Genomic DNA, 18,080 nt, shown 5'->3' on the forward strand with positions numbered 1-18,080 from the left:
TAACAAGATATGTAAAACCACAAGATGACATACTACTTAGTTTCCAAATGTCAGAATGGGTAATGGAAAAAGCATAGTCACTTTTAGATTCAAAATGATTAGGAAAAGAATACCTAACCATTTTTCCTAATTGATATGATTCACATTCCAAAGTTTGGAGACTATTAAGTTTAGGCACTATCTTTAATTTGTACAAAGAAGGAGAAAGAGCAACTTGAACAACCAATTCCTTTGGAAGTTACTTTAGATTTGTTGGCAATGGTTATGAAATGAGATTATAGGTATGGAGAGACAAGAGAAAGAAAAGATATTACCAAAAATATGATTAGATGCATCTGAGTCAACAATCCATGGATTTTGACTCTCCATAGATTGTAAAGTGCAAGTTATTGACAAATTGGGAGATGTAGATGATTGGGGTTGGTTGTTAGATTTCAACCTTAAATATTCATGATATTTTTCATTAAAGAACTTTGGTTCAAAACCTTTAGATTTGGAAATATTGGTTAGGGAAGCCTTGTAATAAGTGACAATTATCTTGGGTGTAACCCACTCTTTTACAATATGTGCATTGATGACGTCTTCTACCACCACACCGTCCTCTAGATGACTTCCTTTTCCTCAAGTAGAAACCATGGTAGAAGACTTAACAAATTCTTGAATATTTCTATTCTTAAGTGTTGGAACACGAAAGAGCCATGTTATCAAGTTTTTCATTGAAGGAACTTCTTGACCAATCAAAATTTGATCTCTAACATGATAAAATTCTGGATTCATTGCTTAGAGGATTATAATTGTATAAAATTTTGCCAATTTCTTTCTTCATTTTTTATCTCATCTAGTGAGTCAACTTCCAAGAACATCTTTAATTCCTTAACTTTTGATTGAGCTTCAACAATAAAAGTCATCATGTCATTATTGGGCTACTTGAGAGAAGCCAATTAATAGTCGAATTGTAGAGGTCTTGGGTATAGTTCACAAAAACATTTTGGGCTTTTTTTTTGAAAAAAATTACATGTTTTGAAGGATATGAGAGTACTCAAAATATTTGGCTCTACTAATTGCCAAAGTAGAGCACAAAGCTATTGAATTTGATTCGGAGGTACCAAACTCATCTTCTTCCAAGTGATCAGGGAAACCTTGGCCAAGGAACCAAAGTTCCACTTAGGCAGACCATGACAACTAATTTTCCAGAAGTTATGGAAGGAGTTTCGAAAAAAAGATGATATAGCTCTTGAAGATATGATGAGCATCATGAAGGCAAAGATATAGTCTAGTAATACAATAGAGAAAAACAAAATGTAACTAGGGTTTCAGGGGAGATAATTCTAGAAGACCCATCAATTGATCCTGGAACAAGGAACATGTTAGGTTTCTAATTGGGAAACCTAACCACAATGCACTCTCACACGCACAGAACACCAGAAAGAATGAAAGAATGCTGTTATTCACAAGTAATCTTAGTATACAATGAATGTCCGAGAGCATAACCTCTCTCAACAGAGTTCCTAGAACCTGTTATGTATCTTACAATCACCCAAAAGTCCTCTACCCTTTTCTAATAGAGGTATTTATAATACTAGCTTGTCCCACCCATTTACTAACAGCCACTTAACCGTTAAGACGGTTAAGTCATCTAGTTCTCTCCCTCCTCTTTGTAAACTAACCAAGGTCTATCATTACCCACCAAGGTCTATCATTACCCATCCCCCCATGTTCAACCTTATCCTCAAGGTGGAATTCTAGGTATTGATCACGTATGATAATGACATCCTCCCATGTTGCTCCATCACGGCCTCCTTCTTGCCACTCAACCAGCACTTGTGGAACTTCCTCGTCTCCCCTTTTTATTCGCCTTCGGTCAAGAACCTTAGTAGGCCAATAAGATGGCCCTTCCCCCTGCAAATCTTCAGGCAGTTCCTTCTCTACAGTCCTCTCCCCCACAGCCTTCTTCAATTGGGAAGCATGGAAAACCGGGTGTATACGAGCTGATGTTGGTAACTGGAGTTTATAAGCCACTTTCCCCACCTTTTGTTCAACCTGATACGGCCCATAATATCGTGCCGCCAGCTTAGCGTGCAGTTTAGATGGCATTGATGTTTGTTTATGTGGCCTGATCTTAAGATATACCCAATTGCCCTCTTCAATATCCTTTGCCCTCCTTTTCTTATTGGCTTGTCTGACCATGAGCTCTTGTGCCCGAACTAAATGAAACTTCAATTGTTTCAAAGCTTTGTCTCGGGTCTGTAGTTCTTGAGCAATTGCTTCCACAGCTGTTTCCCCTAGAATAAACCTGTGTAGTGATGGGGGCTGTCGGCCATAAACCACTTCGAAAGGAGTACATTTTGTAGCTCCTTGGAAACTGGTGTTATACCAGTATTCCGCCCATGGTACAATCCCACTCCACCCCTTCGGTTGTTCCGAACAAAAGCAACGTAAATATCCCTCCAGAACTCTATTTAATACTTCTGTCTGTCCATCTGTTTCTGGATGGTAAGCCGTGCTCATTTGCAGTTGAGTTCCTTGTCTCTTGAATAATTCTTTCCAGAAAATACTCATGAACAAAGGGTCACGGTCACTTACTACTGAAGCTGGTATTCCATGTAATCGGACCACTTCCCTTATGAACACATCAGCTATAGTGCGTGCCGAATATGGGTGTTTCAGTGGCACGAAATGGCCATATTTGCTTAAGCGATCTACTACTACCATTACTGCATCATACCCATTCGACTTTGGTAGTTTAACTATGAAATCCATGCTGATTTCTTCCCACATAGCATTTGGAATTGGTAGTGGCTGTAGCAGACCCTGAGGAGAAGATGTGAGATACTTATGCTGCTGACACACTAGGCATCCTGCCACATAATCTTTCACCGTCTTTTTCATTCCCACCCAGTAAAGTGATTGGGCCACCCTCCTATAGGTTCTGTATATCCTAGAATGTCCCCCAGTCCGGGTTAGGTGGAACTCGGCTAGCAGTTTTGGAATCCATGTTACTGAGCTGATACCACCAACCTTCTTTTGTAATGCAACCTCTCATTTTCTAGCGTGAAAGGAGGATGTGAATCCGGGTCTTTCTTGATGTCTTCCACTATCTTCCTCAGATAAGCATCCTCCTTTACCTCCTTCATCATCTCTTCAAAACTCTGCTAGTAAGGTTTAGACAACACCTTCAGTTCTTTTTGCCCTTCCTCCGATTCCTCCATTCTCTTGGACAGAGCATCTGCTGCTCTATTAGTCTTGCCGACTTTATAAACTATTTCGAAATAATACCCAAGCAATTTGGTCAGCCAATTCTGCTGGTTTTGGGTCGTGATTCTCTGCTCCAACAAATGTCGCAAGCTCTTCTAGTCGGTGTGCACTACAAACCGCTGTCCCAACAAGTAAGGTCACCAATGTTGTATGGCCATCCCAGTGCCATAAGCTCTTTCTCGTAGATCGATTTTGCTTAATGATCCAACAAATAAAGCTTTGCTAAAATATGCTATAGGCCTCCTGTCCTGTGTCAAGACTGCTCTGACTCCTCCTCCCGAGGCATCACATTCTATGTGGAATGGCTTCTCAAAATCGGGTAATATCAGTACGGGTGCCGTGGTCACTGCCTCCTTCAATCGTCTCATCGCCTCTTCAGCCCTCTCATTCCACTTGTTCTCCCCTTTCTTCAATAATTCGGTCAAGGTTTTAGCCACCTTGCCATAGTCTTTGACGAATCGACGGTAATAGCCCGTCAATCCAAGGAACCCCCTCAATGCCTTCACACTCCTCGGCCTTTCCCATTCTACCACTGCTTTAACTTTTCTTGGATCCATCTCTACCCCCTTCTCTGAGATCAAGTGGCCTAAGTATCCAATCTGAACTCTTCCAAATTCGTCTTCTTCTGATTGGAGACCCAGCTATTCTCCTCCAACCTCCCCAGCACCATCCCTACATGTTTCATATGCTCAGCCCATGTTTGACTGTAAACTAGAATATCGTCGAAGAAAACTACGACAAATCTCCTTATGTAAGGTTGCAGCAACTCGTTCATGGCGCTTTGAAAGATCGATGGGGCATTGGTCAAGCCAAATGGCATTACCACAAATTCATAATGCCCCAAATGTGTTCTAAAGGCTGTCTTTGGTATATCTTTCTCCCCCATGCGTATCTGGTGATATCCAGATTTCAGGTCCACCATGGAGAAGTACCTCGCTCCTCTTAACTCGTCCAGCAACTCTTCTATAACTGGGATGGGAAACTTGTCAGGGATCATGGCGCGATTCAAGGCTCTGTAGTCTACCCAAAATCTCCAAGAACCGTCCTTCTTCTTCACCAGTATGACAGGACTGGAGTACGGGCTGGTACTTGGCCGAATTATTCTGGTTTGTAGCATATCCGCCACCTATTTTTCGATCTCATTCTTTAGGATATGTGGGTATCTATAGGGTCTTACATTTATCGGGTCTACCCCCTCCTTTAGGGGTATCTTGATGGACGAACGCCCGAGGAGAGGTCGACGACGCGACGCGGACTCCTTCGAAGCTTCCTCCAGATGTGAACGCAGCGGAGAAAAACAAAAAAAACTCGAAGAAGAACAAGAAAAATAGAGGGTTAAATTCGATAGAAACCCTAGAAATAGAAGGAAACCCAATATTAACCGATTAATCGGTTCAAAATGAAGATTGAACGGTGGAAAATGGATTGAATCGGGAAACAAGGTTTGATCGGTGGAAATTGTGAAAAATATTGTTTCAATCGGTGAAATCGAAGGAAACCTAAGGAAGAGGTGTTTTACTCGAAAAATAGAGAGGAAGCAGAGATCTGGAGATGAGATGAATGAAGCTAGGGTTTGTAGCGAGATTACCTTAAGGTGCAAGTTGGGGTTGAAACGAGAAATGGAATCTCGCGAGGCTTCGATAGGCAGGGGACGCGAAGGAGTATGGTTTTGTGAAGAGAAATGTGTTGCGCAAATGAAGAATCCTCTCTGATGCGCGAGAGATTCAATGCAAATGAAGGAGATGGCAATGAAAGGAAGGTGTGGCGAGGCTTTGCGCGAGAGAAAGGAAGACGAGGGCTAAGGAGAGCGGACGAGCAGATTGAAATAACGGTGATGATGTGTGATGAGAGAGAAGCACGGTGGAAAGGAAGTGAAAGTGAGAGAGGTGCTTGGAAGGGAAGGTGGCTAGAGGGAGTCTTTGGACTCTCTAGCCTGACTTTCAAGAGAGAATTGTTTCTATTTCAGAAAACTTAATTCTCATTAATTTCAAAAGTACCAATACAATAGAGAAGCTGGGTATTTATAGTAACCCATGCTCCTTAAGAGCTAAACTATAAAAGGTAAAAATACAAAAAGAGGACTACGTCAAGTACGATTCCATCATATCTGGTTTGCCATACGTCTTTCCGGTGGTAACCCATTAAATTCTTGAAACACCCCTGCATGCTGGTTCAACAGTTTATCCATCTCCCTTCTTTGGTCCTCCGCTATTTCCTGTTTGTTAATTGCACCATCCCCCTTCTCCATCTCGCCCAGTTCCCAGACTAACATCCATGCCTCTACCTCCTTTATTTTTAATAGCGCCTCCGGAGTCACCAAAGTTCTGGCTAGTTTAGGATCCCCCTTGATAGTCACCTCCTTACCCTCTTGGCTGAAGGTCATCGTCAGTTTGCTCCAATCCAGAGTCACCTTCCCCAGCGTAGCAAGCCATTCTACCCCCATAATCACATCTACACCCCCCAAGTCAAACAAGTGTACCCTCGTTGTGACCTCCACGTCCCCTATACGAATTTGCACCCCTTCACAGCACCCTCGGGTTTCCTTCTTCCACCCATCCCCAAACTAACCACGTACGGCTTAGTATCCGTTGTGGTCAACCCCAGTTCCTCCACCAGTTCTTTATTAATGAAGTTGTGACTCGCTCCGCTATCAACCAATACTATCACCCTTCTCCCCTTGATCTCTCCCTGCATCTTGATCGTCTCGGCGTGCGTTAGGCCCTCGAAAGAACATGTCGAGAGTTCCATCTGCAGCTGGGTCATTTCCGACTCACTAGCGGTTTCGTCCTCCTCTTCGTCCTCCGCCAAGATCAACATTCTCAAATTCCTTTTTGGGCATTGATGTCCAGGTCCGAAAGGCCCCCCACACCTAAAACACTTGTCGTCTTCCCTGCGTTTCACGTATTCCGTGTAAGGTAAGTTGCGGAAGTTTCGGCTTCTGTTTTCGATGTTGTTCGATGCCGCTACACTCGCCTGGGTCACTTCTTTGCGCTCTGACCTTCCACTCTCTGTTGGACCCGTGTGGCCCGAGTTTTGTCGGACATGCAGCGATACGTATTGCAACCATCAACTCCTGTTTTCGTACTCACATGCAGGGCTTCCCCATCGCGCGCGATACGTATTGCAACCATCAACTCCTGAGGGTCTAGTAATCGCACCTGGCTGCGTATCGGCTCCTGTAAACCACCCATGAAATACCCCAACAGAATCTCCTCTGGCAGCTTCGACGTTTGTCCTACCAAGATTTTGAATTCTTTGATAAATTCGTCCACCGTCCCGGTCTGCTTGATGGTGGTCAACCTTTCAAAAATGGTTCCCCTGCTTCTTTCCCCAAATCGCGCTACCAGTCCTTCCCTCAGCCTCGCCCAAGATCGGTTCTTGGCCTTCTCCTTCCAGAAGCGGAACCAATACTCGACACTGCCCTCCATACTTATGTATGCCAGCTGCAATTTCTCATCATCTTCTTCTACCCCTTGTAGGTCAAAGAAGCGATCGGCTCGGTTGATCCAATTGAGTGGATCCGGACCTTCAAATGTGGGCAATTCGACCCTCTTCCTCCAATTCGGAGGGTGCTCGTGTTTCCCGCTTCTTCCTCCTCCCTCGTTCTCGTCTTGCTGTACATTGGCATTGACCGAAGACTGACTATCCTCCGTCTGGTTACGTCGTCCTCCCAACATCCTCGTGATTTCCTTCAATTCTTGGCGAATCGCAACCGTCTCTGCCTTAATCCCGTCAACAGCAAGTTCTACTGTCTCCAGCCGTCCCTCCATCACCCCGAATCTTCTGTCAACCCTTCCTTCCATGTTAATTCTCTCCCTCCTTTTTCGGATCACAGGTCGGACCAAATTGTTAGGTTTCTAATTGGGAAACCTAACCACAATGCACTCTCACACGCACAGAACACCAGAAAGAATGAAAGAATGTTGTTATTCACATGTTGTTCTACCCGCTATCGGGCCGTTATCAGATCACTTGTTAATGTTTAGTCTCATGCTCGAGAAGATGTCTATACCTTGGCATGAGGGGGATATATTTGAAGTCCCACATCGACTAGAGATAAGGCCAATTTAGTGTATATAAGTGGGTGCAAACCTCACCTTATAAGCCGGTTTTGTAGGGTTGAGTTAGGCTTAAAGTCCACTTCTTAACAGATATAATTATGAGAAGGAAGTGAAAGGAATTTGATCAGATACATCTAGTAACTAGGTTTAGCACAAAACACAAATCATCTCACAGGAAGTGCTATTTAACACTATATTTATTCTAAAAGTTATACTTATTGATTTGAATGTTATTGGAAGTGTTGGGTTTGTTATAACTTTAATGTATTAGCGGTTGTGGCTAGTTAATATACTAGCCTTTGGAGTCTAGGTAGTTAATGAGTTAGTCGTTTATAGTCGCTCTTTTTTGTTGAGTACAACAGTCATAAAATTGTAGGTCTATAAATTGTATTGTTGATTGCATGAATAATACAAGAGGTGAATCAAGTTTTTTCACAAGAGAGGTTTGTTTTCTTCAAAGTGGTATTAAGAGTCAATTACCTTGATTGTTTGAGTGAAAAAAAGAGAAAGCTAGAGAGCTTAAGTGTTTGAAAAAGAAGAGAGAGTGAGATGGTCAATCTTACAAACAGTGTGTCCCTGTCTAAGTTGACAAAGACGGTCCAATCTCTTAAAATGAGTTCGACCTATTGACAAAAAACTTAGTTAATGACAAGTTGGCCACAAAGATAAAAACGAACCCAATTAAGGACAAGTCGGCCATGAAGAAAGGTAAGAACCCAATTATTTATGAAATGAGCAAACATGGTGTGAAAGGAGTTAATGCACGTGGAAAGCCGGGATGAAGAATAGAAAAATGGAGATAAAGAATAAAAGAAACATTTAAGTTTATAGGAGAGTTTTGTTTGGTTTTTTATGAACTTGTATTAGCTGGGTAATTAGCCATTATGGGTAGTTAATGTACTAGCTGTTGGAGTCTAGGCAGTTAATGAGTTAGCCGTTTATAGCCGTTTTTATCTGTTTTGAGTACAATAGTAAAAAAATTGTAGGTCTAAATTGTATTGTTGATTGCATGAATAATACAATAACAAGAGGTGAATCAAGTTTTTTATAAAGGAGGTTTGTTGTCTACAGGAAGCACTTAACATTTTAATATATGGTGATGTTATGCACGTCAGGTAATTTTCTTTTGTAATATATGGTAGTATAGATTAAAATATATTCTTTTATGCAGGTAAAGAAGATCTGGCTTTTACAGCCACCATACTAAATTATTGTGCTTTAAGATTTTGACTTGTGTTTTTCAACCTGTCTTGTTTTAACAATATTGTTGTTTCACCCTTAATCCTTGGTAAAGCTTTTTTCATGAATGACTGATCTTTCATTTTTCTTTTTTATTTCCAATTGTAGACAATTGTGCAAGAACAACAAGGGCATCCAGAGTGGGGAGTATATGCACAACGGTTGTTGGACCCTGGGACAGGGCTTTGGAGAAACCCTAGAGGTGGTGGACATGATGACAAGGCTCATCCACCCATTCACCCAACAAAATTTTCTACTGGAGAATCTGGATGGAGCCAAGACCACCGTGTCAGACATGATTCCAATACCACTCTTTTTACTTTAAGAATTGCATTTTGCTTGGACATTCATATTATTTCTTAAATTGACACAGAAACTGTATGAGCTGGTTGTTCGCCACTTTTTGGCGTGTGTCTCAAAGCCTGCTGTAGGAGCTGAAACCACCGTTGAAATTGGTATTGCTGGTGAACTATTTTCTGCATGTGGGAGGGTGATTCTAGAGGTGAGATGTTTATTGTGCATGATGCGGATGGCCCATATTGGGATCTAAGACAAATATTGGATCTATTTTGAAGCATTTGGATTATGAGGAAGGATGAATATATATTTTCTGATCATTCGAACTTATAAAGATTACTATTTATACAACTTTCATTGTAATGCTAGAATTATGGACATCAAATCATACCTGATAATTACAAATTAGGAAACCTTCATCAATCAATACTAACAAACGAATAAATCTAATTATATCTGATAGGTACCCAGAATTGAAAAGAGACAAAAGAGTAATATTCTTTATTGTATAGACTTAACAAAACACAAAGAATAGGAGAGCACTCTTTCCTCCAAGGGTTTGCCCTTCACAAAGAGCCAAAGCTCAATCTACAAGATTATCCAAAAGTGTCCTGACACAAGAGCTACCTACCTTCTTATAAAGGCCCCCCAACCAACTAACCAAACTCAACTAATTCCTAAGTTGTTTCCTTTTATTCTGCACACATTATCCATTATAACCTATAACATTATATCCTATCATTACACCCTGCTGCTAAACAACCTTGTCCTCAAGGTTGGAATCGTGAAACTTGATCTCATGGGTCATCTTCATCAACTTTTATCATATGAAGGGAACCCACTGGCTACTGCTTGCAAGTTTAGATCTGGAGGCTTGGGTGGTGGTTGATATGAGAGTGGTTTTGCATACCAAAGTCTGAACCCAGTAATTTGGAATCCCAAAATTCCAATGTCATCGATTGTTGCTTGGTTGCATCTCCACCTTCAGCTCTCTTTATTGTTGCACCCCCTTCCTCCTCCATCATACTATATTTTTATGTTCCCAATTTCCCTTCTGTTTTGGTTTTTTCTTCCCTACATAGAGTGTGATTCTTCATTGCTGGCCTTTCTCCCACAATTAGAGCACTTTGTGAATCTCTAATCAAGTTCTTTAGATCCTGTTGTGGCAACCAATTGTGAATGTTAGATTGCAGCCCTGCAAAGAAAAATTTCTGCAATTGATCTACTGGTGTTTTACTTGCTTGTGACACCAATATCTTAAATTCTTGGATGAATTTTTCCCCACTCCCAGACCATGTTACTGCTGCCAAACTCTCAAGTAAAACTCTCCGTGCATTTTCCCCTACCTCCTCAAGAATGCCAATATCTTTATGGATTTAAAGAATATCCATATCCCATAAACCATAAAGTTGCGTATTATTACTAGGCAGAACATCAATAGCATAATAAAATTCACTCCTATTGTTTTTTTCCTCTTCAAAATCTTGAATGTAATCTTCCACCCCGTTCTTGTTTAAATGTTGCTCATTTTCCAGCAATAGCACTCTGTTTTCTACCCCCACACTTTTCAAAAGTGCTGCTGCATTCTCTGCCCCTGCAACTCCTACAGAGGCCTTTTGGAAGATCTTCCCAAGAAAGGTTCTTGGATATTTGTTGCTCGGTCTTGAACCCTTGGACTGCCTTTTCTTCCATGTTATTACTGTTGGGTGTACTTTTGGTGATCCTTTGATGTTCTCAACTTCAAAAACATATGTTGCCCTTGTTGTTTGACCCTGGGTGCCATTCCTTTCAATTTTGGACAACTCCACTCCTTCAACCCACGGGAAAAGTGGTTCTTCATTTGGTTAATGCCCTGTGGATATCTTTCTTTCTTCTTCTCTTCATCATTAGCCAAGTACTCTCCTTCTTCAAAGAATTTCTTGCCTTTCTTGATGTTTTGCAGACTGCCTTTCACAACATCCCTACTTGTTTTTCCCTCTTTCTTTCCTTTCAAGACATCTTGAAGAAATTCTGCTCTCCTTCCTATTTTTCCTCCGTTAACAGAATTTTGATCTCCATCTACAAACCCTGGACTGCCTTCTAATCCTTTTTCCTAGTTTCGCGCCCTTTGTTACGTATCCGTGTAGGAGACGTAATTAAACACGATCACAATAGGTAGAAAAGACAATGAACGAATGATAATTGATGAATGAATCTCTTTTATTGATGGTAATATCTGAATAAACAAAGGTAAACAAAGATAACTGGGAGCATTACCTCCCTCATAGGACTCTAGCTGCCTGTCAACAAAACTCAATAATCAAAAGCATGCCTTCAACGATAGCGTCTAGGCTTTATTTATATTAATTATTTCCCTAGAATATAGTTCTATTTACTATAATTAACTTGTGCTGAATATTTTCCTAGTTACTGTAATTAACTTGTACTGAATATTTCTCTAGGATATAGCTATAATTACTGTAATTATCTTGTTCCCTAGGCAATTCTACTTTTTTCATCCACCCCCGCTGGTTCTCTCTTTTTTCTTCCTCCCATTTTTCATCCACCTCTTCTCTTCTTCCTACTCTATCCCGATTTACGAAATCTTTGATTCCTTCATAACCCTTTTCAATATTCTTAAGTTTGCACATCACATCCTCCATGATCTCGCCAAGCCTTTGAAAATTGGCTTTGGACTCTTCCCTCGTCTCCTCCATTGTCCTCTCTAAAATATGTTCATTCTACGCTCCATGATTCTCTCGGTGTTGTTGGATCTGGCAGGTCGGACCAAATTGATAGGTTTCTTGGAAACAAGAAACCAGTTGTCTGATCTAATATAAGAATTAAACACTCAGATGTTACAATGCAACTTAAATTAACACTTGAATTAAGGAAATACGAAACTGAGAAAGCATTCAATAGCATCCAAGGGAAGTAAATCCCTTTCTACAAGAAACACCATGTCCAAAATAACCAAATTACCCACATTGCCAGCAGAAACCCATACTACATAAAAACTACCTTACTAACCACTCCCCTAAACCGTCCAACCCATCTTAACTGTCATGTAACTTCTTATTTTAATTCTTCCTCTTAACATAAACCTTTAAAGTCCTATCACCATAGCATATCTATTTTTACTTAAAAGTGTAGTACCCTAAGCGTGATGATTCAATTATGACTTATGTCATGAGACAACTGATGCAACTCAACAATCTTACCGTCAACAATTCTCTTGCTGAGGATTGAACTTGTGACTTTGATTTTGATACCAATTGTTGGATAGAGTGCTTACCTTTAAGCTAAAAGCTATAATTAGAGATTATACTGGTCTAGGGAGCCATTAGACCAATACATAAGTGTTTTGGATATTTAGCAATCTTTATCTTAAGGTAATAAGCAAGTCACGAGGAATAAATATCAATATGAGCGCTTGTCTCTAGCTCAGATGATTCAGGATATTTTAGGTCAGGTCTTATTGATTACATTCTGAATCTGTTCAAAGGCTTTTGATTTGGTGTGAGTGATAGTTTTAAAGCAAAATATTATTTCTTGGGAAGGAAGAGAGACAAAGGTAAGAGGAAATTACTCACTGGACTCAGGATTCAATTAAAGACTCAACTTCTATATATCCCTTCCATTTGCAACTGAGCTATAGTTTTCTGAAACTAGCATTTCTAATGACTTACCCTGCAACCCCTCCTCCCATTTGGCTAGGCTGGTACTTTCAACTATAACATACTAATTGATTCCTACAATGTATTCAATTCTCTAACTTCTTGGGTCCTACATATTATAATACTTTATGGTTGAATTTTCTTGCTACCAATTTGAAGCCATCATTCTATCTTCCTTCCTATTCCTTCTCAAGCTTAAAATTTTGTTTCCTAAACATGGCATGTTGAAATTGTTGGAGATTCCACATTGACTCTTAGAGATAATAATGATTTACTGTGTATAAGTGAGTGTAAACCTTATCTAACAAGTTGGTGTTGTAGAGTTGAGTTAGACTTATAATCCACTTTTAAAGATGGTATCATAACTATGTAAGTCTATCATAGCAAGATTTGTTGTTTGTTAAGCCTATTGTGTCATCCGTTTTCGGACCTCTCTCAAATATCTAGAGTCTTTCTACAATAAAATTAAAACTCAATTTGGAGTTTCTTTTTGAAGTGATAATGCTTGCGAGTATCTTTCTCCTTCCTTTTAAAATTTTATGGTTTCTCACGACATTTTTCATGAAACCTCATGTGCACTTATGCATCTCAACAAAATGAGGCGATTGAGTGCAAGAATAGACATCTTGTTGAAACAACTTGCACAATTTTAGTACACGATGAGGTTCCTCAACGTTTTTGTGGTGATTTTTGAGTGTATATTATCTCATTAATTGTATGCCATCTTTGATTTTAGATAATAAAATTCGTCATTTTATTTGATTTCCTCATGAATTGCTACATCCCTTACCATTTAGTATTTGAGTCCACAGGCTTTGTTTACAATCTTGGTCTTAGTATGAGAAATTATCTACTACATTGCATAAATGTGTCTTTTTTTAGGATTTACTAGATCACAATAAGGGTATAAATGTTTCTCTCCTTCTCTTAATTTAGTAGATGTCACCTTTATTGAGTCTTCCCTCTACTTTAGGTCTAATCTTTCTCTTGCTGCGTCTCCATTTGATCAAGTCATTATCCCAATTGTTTGTGATCCTCCTATCGTGTCAAGTGTATCTCCAGATCCCCCACCTCCACCAGCTCTTCGGGTGTATTGTCACCATCAGAGTACCCATTGTCCATTTGTCTGTCCTAGTTGGGGTCAAGCCATTCTTTATGAAATAAGTACTCTTTGGAGTAGTGAAACTTGGGAACTTGTCACTTTACTTGGGAAATCTGTTGGTGGTTGAGGTGGATTTTTGTTATCAAAGTTGGTCTTGATGATACTATTGATTGTCTCAAACCATATCTTACAAGTTAGTTTTGTAGGTTGAGTTAAACTTAAAGTCCATTGTATCAGAGCCATTTAGAGTCTAAACATAAAGTCCATTGTATCAGGCCTCCAAAAAATATATAGTTTCATGCTTGAGATGTAGATGCCTTGACATGAGGTTTGTGTTGGATATCCCTTATAGAATCTTAGAGACAAGGACAATTTACTGTATAAGTGGATGCACTTGAAGAGTTGAGAGAAGATGACGAGTCTTATATTTTTCACTTAGAAAGCCTAATACAACTTACTACTGTCTTTATAGGAGATAGTAGTTCTGAAAAGTAAAAGGGCGGGAAACCCCTAACAAAGCCCTAACATAAATATTAATAATAATAAAGGCACTATACTTCAACACTCTCCCTCAAGCTGGAGCATATAGATCATATGTACCAAGCTTGGAACATATAAATGAATTCTAGGCCCCCTTGTAGGATTGAATTAAGTTTAAAATCTACTTGTTAGAAAGTGGACTTTAAGCCTAACTCAACCTCACAAAACCGGCTTGTAAGGTGAGGTCTGCACCTACTTATATATTATAAATTGGCCTTATCTCTAGTCGATGTGGGACATCCAACACACCCCGTCAAGTCGAGGTATAGACATCATCACATGCATGAGACTAGACATTAATAGGTGGTCCGATAACGGCCCGATAGCGGGTAGAACAACATGTCCAACAAACAATAAATATCGATAGGATAAGCTCTAACCATAGCTCTGATACCATATTAAGAAGTTGACTTTAAGCCTAATTCAACCCCACAAAGCTGGCTTGTAAGATGAGGTTTACACCCACTTATATATTATAAATTGGCTTTATCTCTAGTCGATGTGGGACTTCCAACACTACTTAAGAGAAATAAAGTATTAAGAATCAATTTTTTTCCTTCTTAAAATTAAAGTGAGTAAATTGCTGACTAATCAGCAATAGTGACGGTGCAGATTGAAAAAATCTCCTTAAAGCTACAACGAGCTTACTGCACTTTGATTTTATTCTGTACAGCCTATTTTGGAATAGTTCTTGCTGGTTGTTTTCAACCTTACTGCTGTTTGAATCATTCAAAATTCTTTTCAACTCTTAAAGCTACAACGAACTTACTGCACTTTGATTTTATTCTGTAAGCCTATTTAGGAATAGTTCTGGTTGTTTTCAACTTTACTGCTGTTTGAAATCATTCAAAATTCTTTTTCAACTCTTAAACATCAACAAGAACTGCCTATTCATGCTCCCTTAATCATATTTTGAACCTCCTTGATTATTTATTGCTGTATGAACTATCAAACTAACACTTTTTTTCCTTTTTACGAACTCAAATCTCTAGTGATAACTTCAGCATTGAATTAGTTTTTGGAATTACTAAAACTCGTGTGGTGCATGTCCATCCATTAATGTTTTTAATTTTATTTACTAAGCATTTCATATATGTTAGGGGCAAGTTGCAAATTTTCTGATTATGTTATTGTCTTATTGTAATCTGATCAGAAAAACTACTTGGATGTTTATCACTACGAATCATGGGGTGGATCACTGATTCCAACATATACTATTGGTCAACAGGTTTGCTTTGAATTATTGCATCAGATTTTATAAATCCTTCTTGTACTAGTCATTGGTGACTTTGTTCTATTTTTTTTGTCTTGTCGTGTCATATCTGGCATTTGGCATTTTCCTCACATGCTGTTCATTGTCATAATTGTCAGTTTCCTGATGAAATTTCAACACAACAAATCTCAGTACGGCACATTTTGATAAATTACTTATTCTTGTGCAAGCTCCTGTGTGGTATTTTGTTCCATATTAGGGGCTGAATATTTAGGAATTTGACAAATTTTGTTTTTATGGCAATGTTACCAAAACATAAGATTTTTCATGTATTACCTCAAGTATCTATTTAATGTGCTAATAACCATGAGTGAGTTGACCTTTTTGTTGCAGCAGAGCTCTGTGTGAAGCTCCACTTGCCATTTTCCTCATTAGTTGGGCATGCTAGACATCAATGGACCAACATGTGGGGACGGGGTTTTATTCTCCTTTATTTATTATGTAATGAGGGTGTTTATAATTTCTATTAATAGTCTTTTCTTACATGGCTGTAATGTAATTTTGATCAATGTAGGATAATAAAAATCATATTCTTCTCCCAAAATTACACTTTATAATAAAACTTTTGTGATCCTTTTCCTCTACAGATAAATTTCGGTATTGACCTAGACTATGCTTATTTCTAATATGGCATTTAAAACCTATCCAATATTGATGTTGGTAGCGTTATGGCATTGTAGATGCGCAATCATGCAACTTCACACTTCCAATTTCCAACCTTAGTAGTGAGGGTCTCGGTCTAAGATGTTACACATTCACTTGGATTATGGTTCATGTAGCCTTTGTAATCCTAGACTCAATTTTTTGATACTTTTTCTGCATATTATAGATGTAATATTTGGGTTCATGTTTCCATGTATGCTATTTGCATCCTAGCTGAAGATGCTAGAGTAAGGTAGGATAGGGGTGGTGGCCTTATTCTGAGCCTGCTGGAGTGTATGTTTTCCTTTCTGTCAGTTGACTGTTAGGTTTGTCTAACAGTTCAGCTCCAGTTGAACCCTTGTCATATTTTCCTTTATAGACTCTTGTGTTACAGTGTATCAAAGCATCCAGTAATACATTTTTACCTTTCTTCAATCCTTTCTCATCTTCTGAAAAATCTAAGAATAAATATTCACCAGTGCTATTGATATTGCAGTTCATTCCATCAACATTTATCCTTGATTCAGGAATAACCCGCCCACCACCACTTTTAAGTGAAGCTGATTTGCTGAGTTGTATGGACAAGGTAAGAATTATTTAGAATCTGATTGACTAGAAATTTGATCCTTTGTTGTGCACAAGTCCAATTATGTGCCATTAGATTTAGATATTAACAATTGTATACCTATTGTTTTTATTTGTTCTCTTAGGAGGGTATTGGTACAGATGCTACAATGCATGATCACATCAAGAAGCTACTTGATCGATTTTATGCAACTAAGGATGCTAACACTCGTTTCACACCAACTAATCTTGTAAGTTCATACTGTTAATTTGCTGTTGCAGTAGAAAATTGTGACTAATCTCTATCTTTTGTCATATTTTTCTTGGGCTGTCTTGACTTTTGTTAAGAAGAGTTACTATATAAGATTATTGGGCTAGAAGAGGATGCTTTGAACAATAGATAGGTCATTACGTGAATATTTCATATAATAAAATCAATTCTGTCTACACTGTTGTAGTATTATTCTAAAATTGAATATGCTGACCACTGAATGTGTATATTAAGTTGTCAACCATCTGGCTTAATTGACAGTTATGTGAGTGAGGCTTTACACTGAACATTGAGAAGTTGACCGTGCCCGTACATATATGTGAACTAATTAATACATTTACAGACTTATTAGTGATTAGAATTTCTATGTGTTCCTGCATTTAATTTTACAACAATTAAATATACAGTAACATGAACAAAGAGTAAATAATCTATCATGGAGTCTACTTAAAAGATTCTTTCACCATAGCATGACATTAAGTCTTGCTATTGTCTATTGTTATTAATTTTATTATCTATAGAGCATTAGAGCTGCACAACAGAGTGATGTGGGATTTGACATGATTATTAATTTCATAGATATGCTTTAGTTGTATCCTTGTGGTTTTTACTTGGATAAAAATAGAAGTAGATCAATATAACAAAAAATTGAAAAGGTTACTGTATTTTCATGAATATTTTCATTGAAGAATCATTTTTTTAATAGCTTAGTTATCATCTATCTAATTCTCAAAGATGCACTTGCACTGGCATAAACAAAAAAAATGATGGTATTTTTTCGTATCACATTGTTATTATTGACGAGCTTGATATTATTGCAGGGTGAGGCACTTGTCATGGGCTATGATGACATGGGGTATGTAATTCTATTGATTTTAAAAGTGTCTCTAATCTCATTTAATATTATTAATATATTCTTGACCTAACTTGAGTGGAATTCTATTTTGTCAGTTAGATTGTTAGGTATCTGAGTTAGAGACCTAACACTCTCTCACCAGTAAGCTCCAAGAAACGCAAAACAAGAATGAGTAAAAAGAAACGTATTGTATTCACAACCAATGAACAAAGAATACAATCAAGAATCCGGGAGCTTAACCTCCCTCACCAGGTTTACAACCGGTTTGTACAATGAATGTAGTCACTAACCCCCTGAAACTACAAAAGAGGTCTCTTGTATAGA

At 38.7% G+C, this 18,080-nt stretch overlaps 1 protein-coding gene across 3 annotated transcripts in view; it reads left to right on the plus strand.

The window, feature by feature from the left end:
- The window catches only part of LOC108331574 (DNA topoisomerase 3-alpha), a 44,599-nt gene that overhangs the window by 8,026 nt on the left and 18,493 nt on the right, over window positions 1-18,080 (plus strand). For all 3 annotated transcript variants that reach the window (XM_052876375.1, XM_017566347.2, XM_017566348.2), the window contains 6 exons: window positions 8,664-8,843; window positions 8,929-9,057; window positions 15,304-15,378; window positions 16,562-16,651; window positions 16,776-16,880; window positions 17,722-17,756. In XM_052876375.1, the coding sequence (XP_052732335.1) occupies window positions 8,664-8,843; window positions 8,929-9,057; window positions 15,304-15,378; window positions 16,562-16,651; window positions 16,776-16,880; window positions 17,722-17,756 (614 nt within the window). The remainder of the gene's footprint in view (window positions 1-8,663; window positions 8,844-8,928; window positions 9,058-15,303; window positions 15,379-16,561; window positions 16,652-16,775; window positions 16,881-17,721; window positions 17,757-18,080) is intronic.

Source organism: Vigna angularis, chromosome 4 (assembly GCF_016808095.1).
Source record: "Vigna angularis cultivar LongXiaoDou No.4 chromosome 4, ASM1680809v1, whole genome shotgun sequence".
Classification (NCBI taxonomy): domain Eukaryota; kingdom Viridiplantae; phylum Streptophyta; class Magnoliopsida; order Fabales; family Fabaceae; genus Vigna; species Vigna angularis.